Source organism: Taudactylus pleione, unplaced genomic scaffold, assembly GCF_031769625.1.
Source record: "Taudactylus pleione unplaced genomic scaffold, aTauple2 ptg001716l, whole genome shotgun sequence".
NCBI lineage: Eukaryota > Metazoa > Chordata > Amphibia > Anura > Myobatrachidae > Taudactylus > Taudactylus pleione.
The window spans coordinates 301,688-319,610 of NW_028286113.1; the positions used below are offsets into that span (position 1 = coordinate 301,688).

The window sequence follows — 17,923 nt, forward strand, 5'->3', positions numbered from 1 at the left end:
GCCATACAGTGATATATGAGGGGGAATAACACAGCTCCCAGCACACACTGATATGTGCTATTATTATTATATAGGGGAGAGGGGACTGTACAGTGATATATGAGGGGGAATAACACAGCTCCCAGCACACACTGATATGTGTTATTATTATTATATAGGGGAGAGGGGACCGTACAGTGATATATGAGGGGGAATAACACAGCTCCCAGCACACACTGATATGTGGTATTATTATTATATAGGGGAGAGGGGACTGTACAGTGATATATGAGGAGGAATAACACAGCTCCCAGCACACACTGATATGTGGTATTATTATTATATAGGGGAGAGGGGCCTGTACAGTGATATATGAGGAGGAATAACACAGCTCCCAGCACACACTGATATGTGGTATTATTATTATATAGGGGAGAGGGGACTGTACAGTGATATATGAGGGGGAATAACACAGCTCCCAGCACACACTGATATGTACTATCATTATTATATAGGGGAGAGGGGACTGTACAGTGATATATGAGGGGGAATAACACAGCTCCCAGCACACACTGATATGTGTTATTATATAGGGGAGAGGGGACTGTACAGTGATATATGAGGGGGAATAACACAGCTCCCAGCACACACTATGTGGTATTATTATTATATAGGGGAGAGGGGACTGTACAGTGATATATGAGGGGGAATAACACAGCACCCAGCACACACTGATATGTGGTATTATTATTATATAAGGGAGAGGGGACAGTACAGTGATATATGAGGGGGAATAACACAGCTCCCAGCACACACTGATATGTGGTATTATTATTATATAGGGGAGAGGGGACTGTACAGTGATATATGAGGGGGAATAACACAGCTCCCAGCACACACTGATATGTGCTATTATTATTATATAAGGGAGAGGGGACTGTACAGTGATATATGAGGGGGAATAACACAGCTTCCAGCACACACTGATATGTGGTATTATTATTATATAGGGGAGAGGGGACTGTACAGTGATATATGAGGGGGAATAACACAGCTCCCAGCACACACTGATATGTGGTGTTATTATTATATAGGGGGAGAGGGGACTGTACAGTGATATATGAGGGGGAATAACACAGCTCCCAGCACACACTGATATGTGGTGTTATTATTATATAGGGGAGAGGGGACTGTACAGTGATATATGAGGGGGAATAACGCAGCACCCAGCACACACTGATATGTGGTATTATTATTATATAAGGGAGAGGGGACAGTACAGTGATATATGAGGGGGAATAACGCAGCTCCCAGCACACACTGATATGTGGTATTATTATTATATAGGGGAGAGGGGACTGTACAGTGATATATGAGGGGGAATAACACAGCTCCCAGCACACACTGATATGTGGTATTATTATTATATAGGGGAGAGGGGACTGTACAGTGATATATGAGGGGGAATAACACAGCTCCCAGCACACACTGATATGTGGTATTATTATTATATAGGGAGAGGGGACCGTACAGTGATATATGAGGGGGAATAACCCAGCTCCCAGCACACACTGATATGTGGTGTTATTATTATATAGGGGAGAGGGGACTGTACAGTGATATATGAGGGGGAATAACACAGCTCCCAGCACACACTGATATGTGGTATTATTATTATATAGGAGAGAGAGGACAGTACAGTGATATGAGGGGGAATAACACAGCTCCCAGCACACACTGATATGTGGTATTATTATTATATAGGGGAGAGGGGACTGTACAGTGATATATGAGGGGGAATAACACAGCTCCCAGCACACACTGATATGTGGTGTTATTATTATATAGGGGAGAGGGGACTGTACAGTGATATATGAGGGAATAACACAGCTCCCAGCACACACTGATATGTGGTATTATTATTATATAAGGAGAGGGGACCGTACAGTGATATATGAGGGGGAATAACACAGCTCCCAGCACACACTGATATGTGGTATTATTATTATATAGGGGAGAGGGGACTGTACACTGATATATGAGGGGGAATAACAGAGCTCCCAGCACACACTGATATGTGGTATTATTATATAGGGGAGAGGGGACAGTACAGTGATATATGAGGGGGAATAACACAGCTCCCAGCACACACTGATATGTGGTATTATTATTATATAGGGGAGAGGGGACTGTACAGTGATATATGAGGGGGAATAACACAGCTCCCAGCACACACTGATATGTGGTATTATTATTATATAGGGGAGAGGGGACTGTACAGTGATATATGAGGGGGCATAACACAGCTCCCAGCACACACTGATATGTGGTATTATTATATAGGGGAGAGGGGACTGTACAGTGATATATGAGGGGGAATTACACAGCTCCCAGCACACACTGATATGTGGTATTATTATATAGGAGAGAGGGGACAGTACAGTGATATATGAGGGGGAATAACACAGCTCCCAGCACACACTGATTTGTGGTATTATTATTATATAGGGGAGAGGGGACTGTACAGTGATATATGAGGGGGAATAACACAGCTCCCAGCACACACTGATATGTGGTATTATTATTATATAGGGGAGAGGGGACTGTACAGTGATATATGAGGGGGAATAACACAGCTCCCAGCACACACTGATATGTTGTGTTATTATTATATAGGGGAGAGGGGACTGTACAGTGATATATGTGGGAATAACACAGCTCCCAGCACACACTGATATGTGGTATTATTATTATATAGGGAGAGGGGACCGTACAGTGATATATGAGGTGGAATAACACAGCTCCCAGCACACACTGATATGTGGTATTATTATTATATAGGGGAGAGGGGACTGTACACTGATATATGAGGGGGAATAACAGAGCTCCCAGCACACACTGATATGTGGTATTATTATATAGGGGAGAGGGGACAGTACAGTGATATATGAGGGGGAATAACACAGCTCCCAGCACACACTGATATGTGGTATTATTATTATATAGGGGAGAGGGGACTGTACAGTGATATATGAGGGGGAATAACACAGCTCCCAGCACACACTGATATGTGGTATTATTATTATATAGGGGAGAGGGGACTGTACAGTGATATATGAGGGGGCATAACACAGCTCCCAGCACACACTGATATGTGATATTATTATATAGGGGAGAGGGGACTGTACAGTTATATATGAGGGGGAATAACACAGCTCCCAGCATAAACTGATATGTGGTATTATTATTATATAGGGGAGAGGGGACTATACAGTGATATATGAGGGGGAATAACACAGCTCCCAGCACACACTGATATGTGCTATTATTATTATATAGGGTGAGTGGGGACTGTACAGTGATATATGAGGGGGAATAACACCGCTCCCAGCATACACTGATATATGGTATTATTATTATATAGGAGGAAGGGGACTGTACAGTGATATATGAGGGGGAAAAACAAAGCTCCCAGCACACACTGATATGTGGTATTATTATTATATAGGGGAGAGGGGACTGTACAGTGATATATGAGGAGGAAGAACGCAGCACCCAGCACACACTGATATGTGGTATTATTATATAGGGGAGAGGGGACTGTACAGTGATATATGAGGGGGAATAACACAGCTCCCAGCACATACTGATATATACTATTATTATTATATAGGGGAGAGGGGACCGTACAGTGATATATGAGGGGAATAACACAGCTCCCAGCACACACTGATATGTGGTATTATTATATATGGGAGAGGGGACTGTACAGTGATATATGAGGGGGAATAACAGCTCACAGCACACACTGATATGTGGTATTATTATAATATAGGGGAAGAGGGGACCATACAGTGATATATGAGGAGGAATAACACAGCTCCCAGCACACACTGATATGTGGTATTATTATATAGGGGAGAGGGGACCGTACAGTAAGATATGAGGGGGAATAACTCAGCTCCCAGCACACACTGATATGTGGTATTAATATTATATAGGTGAGAGGGGACTGTACAGTGATATATGAGGGGGAATAACACAGCTCCCAGCACACACTGTGTCGTGATGAGTGAGGTAGGTGAGGGTTGGTGTGACAGAATGTAGAGTGACGTGATTAGTGAGGTATGTGATGGTTGTTGGTGTGATTGATAGAATGTAGAGTATCGTGATGAGTGAGGTATGTGATGGTTGGTGTGACTGACAGAAAGTAGAGTGTCATGATGAGTGAGGTATGTGAAGGTTGATGTGACTGACAGAATGTAGAGTGACGTGATGAGTGAGGTATGTGAGGGTTGGTGTGACTGACAGAATGTAGAGTGATGTGATTAGTGAGGTATGTGAGGGTTGGTGTGACTGACAGAATGTAGAGTGGCGTGATGAGTGAGGTAGGTGAGGGTTGGTGTGACTGACAGAATGTAGAATGACGTGATGAGTGAGGTATGTGAGGGTTGGTGTGACTGACAGAATGTAGAGTGACGTGAGGGTTGATGTGACTGACAGAATGTAGAGTGAGGTATGTGAGGGTTGGTGTGACTGACAGAATGTAGAGTGATGTGATGAGTGAGGTATGTGAGGTTTGGTGTGACTGACAGAATGTAGAGTGTCGTGATGAGTGAGGTATATGAGGGTTGTTGGTGTGAGTGACAGAATGTAGAGTGTCGTGATGAGTGAGGTATGTGAGGGTTGGTGTGACTGACAGAATGTAGAGTGACGTGATGAGTGAGGTAGGTGAGGGTTGGTGTGACTGACAGAATGTAGAGTGACGTGATGAGTGAGGTATGTGAGGGTTGGTGTGACTGACAGAATGTAGAGTGACGTGATGAGTGAGGTATGTGAGGGTTGGTGTGACTGACAGAATGTAGAGTGTCGTGATGAGTGAGGTATGTGAGGGTTGGTGTGACTGACAGAATGTAGAGTGATGTGATGAGTGAGTTGTGTGAGGGTTGGTGTGACTGACAGAATGTAGAGTGATATGATGAGTGAGGTATGTGAGGGTTGGTGTGACTGACAGAATGTAGAGTGACGTGATGAGTGAGGTATGTGAGGGTTGGTGTGACTGACAGAATGTAGAGTATCGTGATGAGAGAGGTATGTGAGGGTTAGTGTGACTGACAGAAAGTAGAGTGTCGTGATGAGTGAGGTATGTGAGGGTTGGTGTGACTGACAGAATGTAGAGTGACGTGATGAGTGAGGTATGTGAGGGTTGGTGTGACTGACAGAATGTAGAGTGACGTGATGAGTGAGGTAGGTGGGGGTTGGTGTGACTGACAGAATGTAGAGTGATGTGATGAGTGAGGTATGTGAGGGTTGGTGTGACTAACAGAATGTAGAGTGATGTGATGAGTGAGATATGTGAGGGTTGGTGTGACTGACAGAAAGTAGAGTGTCATGATGAGTGAGGTATGTGAAGGTTGATGTGACTGACAGAATGTAGAGTGACGTGATGAGTGAGGTATGTGAGGGTTGGTGTGACTGACAGAATGTAGAGTGACGTGATGAGTGAGGTAGGTGAGGGTTGGTGTGACTGACAGAATGTAGAGAGACGTGATGAGTGAGGTATGTGAGGGTTGGTGTGACAGAATGTAGAGTGACGTGATGAGTGAGATATGTTTGGGTTGGTGTGACTGACAGAAAGTAGAGTGTCATGATGAGTGAGGTATGTGAAGGTTGGTGTGACTGACAGAATGTAGAGTGACATGACGAGTGAGGTATGTGAGGGTTGGTGTGACTGACAGAATGTAGAGTGACGTGATGAGTGAGGTAGGTGAGGGTTGGTGTGACTGACAGAATGTAGAGTGACGTGATGAGTGAGGTAGGTGAGGGTTGGTGTGACAGAATGTAGAGTGACGTGATGAGTGAGGTATGTGAGGGTTGGTGTGATTGACAGAATGTAGAGTGACGTGATGAGTGAAGTATGTGAGGGTTGGTGTGACTGACAGAAGAGTGGCGTGATGAGTGAGGTAGGTGAGGGTTGGTGTGACTGACAGAATGTAGAATGACGTGATGAGTGAGGTATGTGAAGGTTGGTGTGACTGACAGAATGTAGAGTGACGTGATGAGTGAGGTAGGTGAGGGTTGGTGTGACTGACAGAATGTAGAGTGACGTGATGAGTGAGGTATGTGAGGGTTGGTGTGACTGACAGAATGTAAAGTGATGTGATGAGTTAGGTATGTGAGGGTTGGTGTGACTGACAGAATGTAGAGTGGCGTGATGAGTGAGGTAGGTGAGGGTTGGTGTGACTGACAGAATGTTGAATGACGTGATGAGTGAGGTATGTGAGGGTTGGTGTGACTGACAGAATGTAGAGTGACGTGAGGGTTGGTGTGACTGACAGTATGTAGAGTGACGTGATGAGTGAGGTATGTGAGGGTTGGTGTGACTGACAGAATGTAGAGTGATGTGATGAGTGAGGTATGTGAGGGTTGGTGTGACTGACAGAATGTAGAGTGATGTGATGAGTGAGGTATGTGAGGGTTGGTGTGACTGACAGAATGTAGAGTGATGTGATGAGTGAGGTATGTGATGGTTGGTGTGACTGACAGAATGTAGAGTGACGTGATGAGTGAGGTATGTGAGTGTTTGTGTGACTGACAGAAAGTAGAGTGTCATGATGAGTGAGGTATGTGAAGGTTGGTGTGACTGACAGAATGTAGAGTGAGGTGATGAGTGAGGTATGTGAGGGTTGGTGTGACTGACAGAATGTAGAGTGACGTGATGAGTGAGGTATGTGAGGGTTGGTGTGACTGACAGAATGTAGAGTGACGTGATGAGTGAGGTATGTGAGGTTGGTGTGAGTGACAGAATGTAGAGTGGCGTGATGAGTGAGTTATGTGAGGTTGGTGTGAGTGACAGAATGTAGAGTGACGTGATGAGTGAGGTATGTGAGGTTGGTGTGAGTGACAGAATGTAGAGTGGCGTCATGAGTGAGTTATGTGAGGTTGGCGTGAGTGACAGAATGTACAGTGACGTGATGAGTGATGTATGTGAGGGTTGGTGTGACTGACAGAATGTAGAGTGGCGTGATGAGTGAGTTATGTGAGGTTGGTGTGAGTGACAGAATGTAGAGTGACGTGATGAGTGAGGTATGTGAGGGTTGGTGTGACTGACAGAATGTAGAGTGGCGTGATGAGTGAGTTATGTGAGGTTGGTGTGAGTGACAGAATGTAGAGTGACGTGATGAGAGAGGTATGTGAGGGTTGGTGTGACTGACAGAATGTAGAGTGACGTGATGAGTGAGGTATGTGGGGGTTGGTGTGACTGACAGAATGTAGAGTGACGTGATGAGTGAGGTATGTGAGGGTTGGTGTGACAGAATGTAGAGTGACGTGATGAGTGAGGTATGTGAGGGTTGGTGTGACTGACAGAATGTAGAGTGACGTGATGAGTGAGGTATGTGAGGGTTGGTGTGACTAACAGAATGTAGAGTGATGTGATGAGTGAGGGTTGGTGTGACTAACAGAATGTAGAGTGATGTGATGAGTGAGGTATGTGAGGGTTGTTGGTGTGACTGACAGAATGTAGAGTGACGTGATGAGTGAGGTATGGGAGGGTTGGTGTGACTGACAGAATGTAGAGTGACGTGATGAGTGAGGTATGTGAGGGTTGGTGTGAGTGACAGAATGTAGAGTGACGTGATGAGTGAGGTATGTGAGGGTTGGTGTGACTGACAGAATGTAGAGTGACGTGATGAGTGAGGTATGTGAGTTTTGGTGTGACTGACAGAATGTAGAGTGACGTGATGAGTGAGGTATGTGAGGGTTGGTGTGACTGACAGAATGTAGAGTGATGAGTGAGGTATGTGAGGGTTGGTGTGACTGACAGAATGTAGAGTGATGTGATGAGTGAGGTATGTGAGGGTTGTTGGTGTGACTGGCAGAATGTAGAGTGACGTGATGAGTGAGGTATGTGAGGGTTGGTGTGACTGACAGAATGTAGAGTGACGTGATGAGTGAGGTATGTGAGGGTTGGTGTGACAGAATGTAGTGACGTGATGAGTGAGGTATGTGAGGGTTGGTGTGAGTGACAGAATGTAGAGTGACGTGATGAGTGAGGTATGTGAGGGTTGGTGTGAGTGACAGAATGTAGAGTGACGTGATGAGTGAGGTATGTGAGGGCTGTTGGTGTGACTGACAGAAAGTAGAGTGAAGTGATGAGTGAGGTATGTGAGGGTTGGTGTGACTGACAATGTAGAGTGACGTGATGAGTGAGGTATGTGAGGGTTGGTGTGACTGATAGAATGTAAAGTGACGTGATGAGTGAGGTATGTGAGGGTTGGTGTGACAGAATGTAGAGTGATGTGATGAGTGAGGTATGTGAGGGTTGGTGTGAGTGACAGAATGTAGAGTGACGTGATGAGTGAGGTATGTGAGGGTTGGTGTGACTGACAGAATGTAGAGTGACGTGATGAGTGAGGTATGTGAGGGTTGGTGTGACTGACAGAATGTAGAGTGACGTGATGAGTGAGGTATGTGAGTGTTGGTGTGACTGACAGAATGTAGTGACGTGATGAGTGAGATATGTGAGGGCTGTTGGTGTGACTGACAGAATGTAGAGTGACGTGATGAGTGAGGTATGTGAGGGCTGTTGGTGTGACTGACAGAATGTAGAGTGATGTGATGAGTGAGGTATGTGAGGGTTGGTGTGACAGAATGTAGAGTGATGTGATGAGTGAGGTATGTGAGGGTTGGTGTGAGTGACAGAATGTAGAGTGACGTGATGACTGAGGTATGTGAGGGTTGGTGTGACTGACAGAATGTAGAGTGACGTGATGAGTGAGGTATGTGAGGGTTGTTGGTGTGACTGACAGAATGTAGAGTGACGTGATGAGTGAGGTATGTGAGGGTTGTTGGTGTGACTGACAGAATGTAGAGTGACGTGATGAGTGAGGTATGTGAGGGTTGTTGGTGTGACTGACAGAATGTAGAGTGACGTGATGAGTGAGGTATGTGAGGGTTGTTGGTGTGACTGACAGAATGTAGAGTGACGTGATGAGTGAAGTATGTGAGGGTTGTTGGTGTGACTGACAGAATGTAGAGTGACATGATGAGTGAGGTATGTGAGGGTTGGTGTGACTGACAGAATGTAGAGTGACGTGATGAGTGAGGTATGTGGGGGTTGGTGTGACTGACAGAATGTAGAGTGACGTGATGAGTGAGGTATGTGAGGGTTGGTGTGACAGAATGTAGAGTGACGTGATGAGTGAGGTATGTGAGGGTTGGTGTGACTGACAGAATGTAGAGTGACGTGATGAGTGAGGTATGTGAGGGTTGGTGTGACTGACAGAATGTAGAGTGACGTGATGAGTGAGGTATGTGAGTGTTGGTGTGAGTGACAGAATGTAGAGTGACGTAATGAGTGAGGTATGTGATGGTTGGTGTGACAGAATGTAGAGTGATGTGATGAGTGAGGTATGTGAGTGTTGGTGTGACTGACAGAAAGTAGAGTGTCATGATGCGTGAGGTATGTGAGGGTTGGTGTGACTGACAGAATGTAGAGTGACGTGATGAGTGAGGTATGTGAGGGTTGGTGTGATTGACAGAATGTAGAGTGACGTGATGAGTGAGGTATGTGAGGGTTGGTGTGACTGACAGAATGTAGAGTGACGTGATGAGTGAGGTATGTGAGGTTGGTGTGACTGACAGAATGTAGAGTGACGTGATGAGTGAGGTACACCAACAACCATCACATACCTCACTCATCACGTCACTCTACATTCTGTCAGTCACACCAACAATCACCTTTGAGACAGAAGAGTGACGGCTCCTACCTGTCCAGGTGGTCTCAGCGACAGAAGAGTGACAGTTGCTACCTGTCCAGGTGGTCTCAGCGTTAGAAGATTGACGGCTCCTACCTGCCCAGGTGGTCTCAGCGACAGAAGAGTGACAGTTGCTACCAGTCCAGGTGGTCTCAGCGACAGAAGAGTGACATTCACAATGCTATCACAGTGGCTAATTTATGCACGTCCATTAAACGGCGTTCTATCTTACAGACACGCCTGTGCTTTTCTGACCACCCCCGTTACCACCCCCAAACGCAATTCACCTGTCACTTTGTGATGGCTTCCCATGAGCGTCTGTAATCGCAATGCTATCGCTGTGCACGCGCCGTGTGGCTTATACGCATACGCGATGGCAAACCATCGCTCGATCTGCGTATGTAATCTCGATGGCGTTCATCTCTGTATCTAGCTCATCGTGTAAGTGTACACGCACTTAGCTTGATTGGATAAGGGACCCAGGGCCGGCTCACCCCCGTGGTATTATGTGTTAGAACTGGATAAGAAGATAACCCTGAATGTGTGTATCTTCTGAACCTCAGGAAGAATTGTACAACATCTGTACGCTGTGATTGTCTCAGGCACCTTTAGCAAGGGACTAGTCTTTTTAAAGACATTGAACAATAAACATCTTGAATTAAGACGCCTGCCAGAGTGAGGTTATCGAGTTACACAGGAATTTGGGAGAGTAGACAAACATGACCTAACATTGCATGTTTTAGATTAATTTGCTAACCATGCAACGTCCCCGGCACACTGTACACTCACCCACTCGTTTCTTATCTATCGACAGCTAGGATCTGGTTCCCCTCTTCCCTGCTGCTTTGTTGTGTCAGTCGAGACCCCATCTTCTGGGTGGGGGTTGCGGGCACTGCTCAACATTCTTATAAAGGGGTCTTGGTTAGGCCATGGGTAACACCTGGTCTTGTTGATCAGGTTCGGCTATCTGTAAGTGCATAGCATCACAGATGCTGACCTGGTTTGCCCAGTAATCATTGGATCCTCCTCTACTCAGTCTGCAGCTGTGGACCTGGCGACAGGGCTAATAACTTCTTGGATGTGGCCGTGGATACGGCCAAGTTTTCATCCCTGCCCTGCCGGTGGCTTCAGCCACTGGGGCCGTAGAGGTTATCTAGCTGGTCGGGTGCTGGTAACTGAGGTGTTATATGGGATTGTGAGTGTGTGCACATTGTAGTTCTCCCCTGTCATTGACTCCTGTTCTCCCACGGTGGGACGGTAGCCAGGGGGTGTAAAGACCGGTGTGCGCTCATTAAATTTTTTGGCGTGGCCCTTACCCTGGATCGTTTCCTGTGTCTCCCGATAGTAATGCTATGGCAAGGGTATCCAGAACCCCAACACTGCCGTTTCCTTGTTGCTGTGCACCCCATAGTGCAGGGTGGTGAGCTTCTCCTTAGGCCTCACTCCCCGTATGTGCATGGTGGCTTGCTGTGGTGATGTGTACTGTCACTGTAGGTTTTGTGGGGTGGCCTCTCTTACAGGTAGTGACTGGGAAGTCGGGGAGCTCCCAGGTACTCTCTCCCTAGTCTTGCTGGCAGTTGGTGGGGCTGTGGTGACCTAGGTGGATACCCGCACAATCCTCCCTGGGCTGCAGCTCTGCTACAGCACTTTCTCCAGGCTCACCTGTGTTTCAGCTTCAGGGGCAGCTGAACTCTCTGGCGGGGCAGCTGCTTCACCCTTAGGACTTCAGTTTGCTGTTCCCATCTCTGTTCCCCCTGTGTCTCCCTCCTTTGCATTGCGCTCCCGAGCTGTGTAGTCTCTGCCACCTCACAGGTTCTGCCCAGTGAGGGTTCTGTTCCGCCTCTGACCACTGCAGTGTCTTCTGTTTCAGGTTCAGTATCTGTTTCCCATCCTGGCCAAGAGGGCATGTCTGGTGCTGGTTTGTCCGGGTGCATCTCTGTGGCTGATCATCCTGGGACCTCAGGTGAATTGGTGGCCAATGTCCTTTCAGTTGTGTCTTCTACGTACAGTGAGTTTTTCAGTGGGTCGCACAAGCATGCTTTTAAGAACGCAAGGCATGACAGCCACGATAGGCGTAGGTCCTTTGGTAGTTCCAGCGAGCGTAGTTTAGATGCTGTGGGCAGCCCCTTGGGTGGTGAGGTGTGCTCTGATAATGTAGCAGTGCTCCTCTGCCCTTGAATACGTGAGCGCGTATAGATTGTGTGCTCTAACCTGCCCTATATTATTTGGCTCGGGATATGTGTTCAAAGCTAGTGACCTGAAGCAAATGCAATGTAATCAGACTTCCATTTGGTGCGTGCCATGTTCAAGTCAACTAGAGGCTCTCGACTTCAAAGTTTGGTTGGGACATCACGCTGCCAGCTCGGGTGGAGTAGGCAGTGCTAAGTAAGGGTTAGGGTAACCCTAACCCCATCTCCCATTGGTATAATGGACAAGTTGATTGAATGGTTCTTTTACAGTACACTTGTGGACTAGTGACCGTGCTGCTCCCCAGAATCTGTAGTGGAACTGTCCCTTGACGTTAAAAATAAGGGGATAAAAGGAGGAGGGGCTGGTGCTTCAGTGATTGACACCATTCCGATTGAATTGTGTCACATTCAGAGCTAGTGCACTCCTGATGGTTAAGTCCAGGTGCATAATTGGGGAAGATAGATGATGAGTTGTCCCTGTACCCTGATTCCTTCAGGTTCATGGGCTTGCCTCTAGCACCACGGTTGCTGTAGAACTATACATCTCAGGCTGTCCTGCCAATAGTCTTGCTATTAGAGCATGCTAAAACTATGGAAGGGCATGCTGGGATGCGTAGTTGTACAGTAGCTGAAGTGTTGGAGGTTGCACATCCATTGTCTAGCTGAACATATTCTGAAGGCCCTGTTGCACCAACTCTTGGCCGGCAGAATGGGTCTGAACCATTTCTTGCGCATGTGCTTCCCAATCATGGGGGTATAGTTACTAAAGTGAGAGTTTTTACAAGTGGAGATGTTGCCCATAGCAACCAATCAGATTCTAGCTATTATCTTCTCGAAGGTGCTAGATGTGGTTGGTTGCTATGGGCAACATCTCCACTTCTAAAAACCTGCACTTTAGTAACTATACCCCATTGGTGACAATGGAGTTGTAGGGAAGTGCCTAATACCGGCATTATTTGGTGCGACAATCTAGGCGACTAACTCATTGCTGTGGTCTGGCTGTTCGCAACACTCATGTTATGTTGCATATCCTTCCATGTGCTTTTTCAAGAGCTCCATGACCTAGGGTATGAGAACTTGATCTCTGATGTGCTGTATAGTATACAGTGCATCCGGAAAGTATTCACAGCGCTTTACTTTTTCCACATTTTGTTATGTTACAGCCTTATTCCAAAATGGAATAAATTCATTTTTGTCCTCAAAATTCTACACACAATACCCCATAATGATAACGTGTAAAAAGTTTTTTTGAGATTTTTGCAAATTGAATAAAAAAAAACTAAGAAATGACATGTACATAAGTATTCACAGCCTTTGCTCAATACTTTGTTGATGCACCTTTGGCAGCAATTACAGCCTCCAGTCTTTTTGAATATGATGCCACAAGCTTGGCACACCTATCTTTGGGCAGTTTCGCCCATTCCTCTTTGCAGCACCTCTCAAGCTCCATCAGGTTGGATGGGAAGCGTCGGTGCACAGCCATTATCAGATCTCTCCAGAGATGTTCAATCGGATTCAAGTCTGGGCTCTGGCTGGGCCACTCAAGGACATTCAGAGAGTTTTCCTGAAGCCACACCTTTGATATATTGGCTGTGTGCTTAGGGTCGTTGTCCTGCTGAAAGATGAACCGTCGCCCCAGTCTGAGGTCAAGAACGCTCTGGAGCAGGTTATCATCCAGGATGTCTCTGTACATTGCTGCATTCATCTTTCCCTCTATCCTGACTAGTTTCCCAGTTCCTGCCGCTGAGAAACATCCCCACAGCATGATGCTGCCACCACCATGCTTCACTGTAGGGATGGTATTGGCCTGGTGATGAGCGGTGCCTGGTTTCCTCCAAACAGCACGCCTGCCATTCACGCCAAAGAGTTCAATCTTTGTCTCTCATGGTCTGAGAGTCCTTCATGTGCATTTTGGCAATCTCCAGGTGGGCTGCCATGTGCTTTTTACTTAGGAGTGGCTTCCGTCTGGCCACTCTACCATACAGGCCTGATTGGTGGATTACTGCAGAGATGGTTGTCCTTCTGGAAGGTTCTCATCTCTCCACAGAGGAATGCTGTACCTCTGACAGAGTGACCATCGGGTTCTTGGTCACCTCCCTGACTAGGGCACTTCTCCCCCGATCGCTCAGTTTAGATGGACAGCCAACTCTAGGAAGAGTCCTGGTGGTTCCAAACTTCTTTCATTTATGGATGATGGAGGCCACTGTACTCATTGGAACCTTCAAAGCAGCAGACATTTTTCTGTACCCTTCCCCAGATATGTGCCTCGAGACAATCCTGTCCCGGAGGTCTACAGACAATTCCTTGGACTTCATGCTTGGTTTGTGCTCTGACATGCACTGTCAAGTGTGGGACCTTATATAGACAGGTGTATGCCTTTCAAAATAATGTCCAATCAACTGAATTTACCACAGGTGGACACCAATTAAGCTGTAGGAACATCTGAAGGATGATCAGTGGAAACAAGGTGCACCTGAGCTAAATTTTGAGCTTCATGGCAAAGGCTGTGAATACTTATGTACATGTGATTTCTTAGTGTTTTTTTTTTTTTATTATTAAATTTGCCAAAATCTCAAAAAAACTTACACGTTGTCAATATGGGGTATTGTGTGTAGAATTTTGAGGACAAAAATTAATTTATTCTATTTTGAAGTAAGGCTGTAACACAACAAAATGTGAAAAAGTGACGCGCTGTGAATACTTTCCGGATGCACTGTAACTGGGTTAGATTCAGAGAGCTTGCGCCACACTTTGCAGCGATTGGTGACGCATGTCTCTGATGTTTTGCAGGTTATCAGGCAGGCATTGAGGGCCAGCGTTCCCCTGGTAGTCTTCAATCATACCAGTCCTATTGGGCAGAATGGGAGGAGTTCCGTTCATCAAGCGCATATAGAGGTAAGAGTGGGCATCAAGCAATGCGTGCATTAGTCCCTGGCTGGAATATCTGATTTTGGTCAGCTCTTCTTGAAGCCCAGCCTTGCCAAAAGTGTTCTGTTTGCCAAAGCGTTGAAAGGTTGGGCCTGTGTCACCCCTATGCCCTGATGGCAGGAGGCGTCCTATCGATGTCTGCTTTGTGCCTCACTTGCAGGCTGCGATGGAAAGTGTGGAGCAACTGCCTACGAGTTCCCCATTTTCTGTTGGCTTTCCATGGTGCTTGGCAAATCAGTCATTGGTAGTGCCTTCAAAGCCTGCGGACGTGGCTCAGGCTTTTGTGGGGTGTGCTGGTATGGAGAGACTCATTACTTCTTTCCAAGTACGGCATGCCGGCGCTCGGGATCTCGGCGGTCAGAATCACGATGCCAGCATCCTGACCAGGCTAGAATGCAGACGCCTCCAGGTAAGTATACCTAACCCTCCCCCCCCAGTGCCTAAACTTAACCTCCCCCTCCTTAGTGCCTAAACTTAACGCTCCCCCTAACCCCGTTACTTACCTTCGGGATTCCGGTGGTCGGGATGTTGGCGCCGGGATTCTGCTAAGTGTCGGGATTCTGGCATCTGCATTCTGACCCCCGGAGTCCCTGTCATCGTGATTTTGACCACATCCCTTGGTTGATCCATTTGAACGGTTTCCCTATCACAAAGTACCAGTTTAATTCAGTCTTAAAAATTAAAATGCTTGAAAAGTTCAGAACTAAATCATTTCGGATTGGTGCTGCCACGTTGGGTTTCACCACACTCGAAAGGCAAACACTCAGGCCATATGTACGGCCGGGGAAGACGCTTGCAGGCTCTCCTTATGCCTCATAACCAGGGCCATAGGCTACTCACCGCCGTTTCATCATTACGGTCACTCTGAGAAATGAATAAAAAATTCTGTGTGGGGGACTGATAGGCTGTTTGCACCTCAATAATGTTTTTAAGTATTTACCGCGAGGCTAGTCATCACCCCTTCCTTAGTGCGCCCCCCCAACACACACATCCCCATTTGCGTTTAAATGGGATCTTGATGTATGATTGTTGTGCCTGACGGAAAACTACCATTTTGTTTACAGGTGGATTTGACGTTAAGTCGGCGTGGATTATAGGAGATTCCTGTGTGTTCTGGGCCTCCAAGTCCCAGGTAGCCCACAACACGTCCATTTTCTCCGAGGTTCATAGAGTGAGATGGCTAGGGATGGAGGAGATGTGTTGGGGTTCCCTTACTCAACTGTTGTTAGCTGCTGCCCGGAGTTTTGGAGTCCCTAAAGTCCTAGTTATTCATCTTGGAGGAAACGACCTGGGGAAAAGGACATCTTTAGATTTGCGTATGTGTATGGTGAAGGATTTGGACATGATCTGTAGGGCTTGGTCCTTTTGCAAGGTGGTGTGGTCCGCAATTGTACCTCGGCGCTTTTGGCGCTGTAAGAAACGTGGTGTAGAAATGGATGAGGCCAGGCGTAAAGTTAATTCCTTAGTGGCCAAGGCCATGTCAGCCAGAGGGGGATGCGTAGTGGCTCATCGTCTGATACGGTTTCGGGATGTCCATTTATATCTTCCCGATGGTGTCCACCTTAATGCAGAAGGCCTGTCACTCTTTACAGAGGATATTTTTAGGGGGATTTCCAGTTTAGTTTAGGTGGCGGTAAAGAACAGCAGTTCTTGCATAGAGAATCTTTACTTCATTTTGTGTATACTCTCCTTTAATTGGCAATTGCTGATAACACCCTACCGGGGATCGGCGGCACCTCCCTGCCGGGTGGGGCAACCATATAAAGCTTTATAGGAGGGTTTTTCCTTAGTGAGTGATTTATATTGAATTCTATTGTCCTTTGTTTACTTTGCATCATACTTATTATTCTATTCCTTGTCAATAAAAATTTTACGTTTTTACTCCAATCCTTGCTGTGATTTTTTTTAACACATTCACACGGTGGGCACCACCTGTTAGGGTGGTGTTATTATATAGAGGAGACTATACAGTGATTTATGAGGGGGAATAACACAGCTCCCAGCACACACTGATATGTGGTATTATTATTATATAGGGGAGAGGGGACTGTACAGTGATATATGAGGGGGAATAACACAGCTGCCAGCACACACTGATATGTGGTATTATTATTATATAGGGGAGAGGGGACTGTACAGTGATATATGAGGGGGAATAACACAGCTCCCAGCACACACTGATATGTGGTGTTATTATTATATAGGGGGAGTGGGGACTGTACAGTGATATATGAGGGGGAATAATACAGCTCCCTGCACACACTGATACAGTCAGGTGCATAAATATTGGGACATTGACAGAATTTTCATATTTTGGCCTCTATTCACCACCACAATGGCTTTGAAATGAAACAAACAAGATGTGATTTAACTGCAGACTTTCAGATTTAATTTGAGGGTAATTACATCCAAATCAGGTGAACGGTGTAGGAATTACAAAGGTTTCTATATGTGCCTCCCACTTTTAAAGGGGCCAAAAGTAATGGGACAAACTAAACAATCCTAAATCTAACATTCACTTTTTAATACTTTGTTGCAAATCCTTTGCAGGCAATTACAGCCTGAAGTCTGGAACGCATAGACATCACCAGACGCTGGGTTTCATCCTTGGTGATGCTCTGCCAGGCCTCTACTGCAAATGTCTTCAGTTCCTGCTTGTTCTTGGGGCATTTTCCCTTCAGTTTTGTCTTCATCAAGTGAAATGCATGCTCAATCGGATTCAGGTCAGGGGATTGACTTGGCCATTGCATAACATTCCACTTTTTAGCCTTAAAAAACTCTTTGGTTGCTTTTGCAGTATGCTTCGGGTCATTGTCCATCTGCACTGTGAAGCGCCGTCCAATGAGTTCTGAAGCATTTGACTGAATATGAGCATATAATATTGCCCGAAACACTTCAGAATTCATTCTGCTGCTTTTGTCAGCAGTCACATCATCAATAAATACAAGGGAACCAGTTCCATTGGCAGCCATACATGCCCACGCCATGACACTACCACCACCATGCTTCACTGATGAGGTGGTATGTTTTGGATCATGAGCAGTTCCTTTCCTTCTCTTCCCATCACTC

At 46.2% G+C, this 17,923-nt stretch overlaps 1 protein-coding gene across 1 annotated transcript; it reads left to right on the plus strand.

The window, feature by feature from the left end:
• Positions 1-9,803: 9,803 nt before the first annotated feature.
• Positions 9,804-16,730, plus strand: LOC148439546 (uncharacterized). Its single transcript, XM_088464606.1, has 4 exons — positions 9,804-9,883; positions 11,608-11,700; positions 14,717-14,821; positions 15,919-16,730. The coding sequence occupies exons 2-4, from the start codon at positions 11,643-11,645 to the stop codon at positions 16,479-16,481; spliced, it is 726 nt and encodes a 241-aa protein (XP_088320732.1). The 5' UTR covers positions 9,804-9,883; positions 11,608-11,642; the 3' UTR covers positions 16,482-16,730.
• The last annotated feature ends 1,193 nt before the right edge of the window (positions 16,731-17,923 follow it).

Excerpts from the sequence above, each read along its gene's own strand:
- LOC148439546 (XM_088464606.1), top strand. The coding sequence starts at position 11,643 with ATGTCTGGTGCTGGTTTGTCCGGGTGCATCTCTGTGGCTGATCATCCT. Across the intron at positions 11,701-14,716 it reads TGATCATCCTGGGACCTCAG|GTTATCAGGCAGGCATTGAG; the intron begins GTGAATTGGTGG and ends GATGTTTTGCAG. Across the intron at positions 14,822-15,918 it reads TTCATCAAGCGCATATAGAG|GTGGATTTGACGTTAAGTCG; the intron begins GTAAGAGTGGGC and ends TTTTGTTTACAG.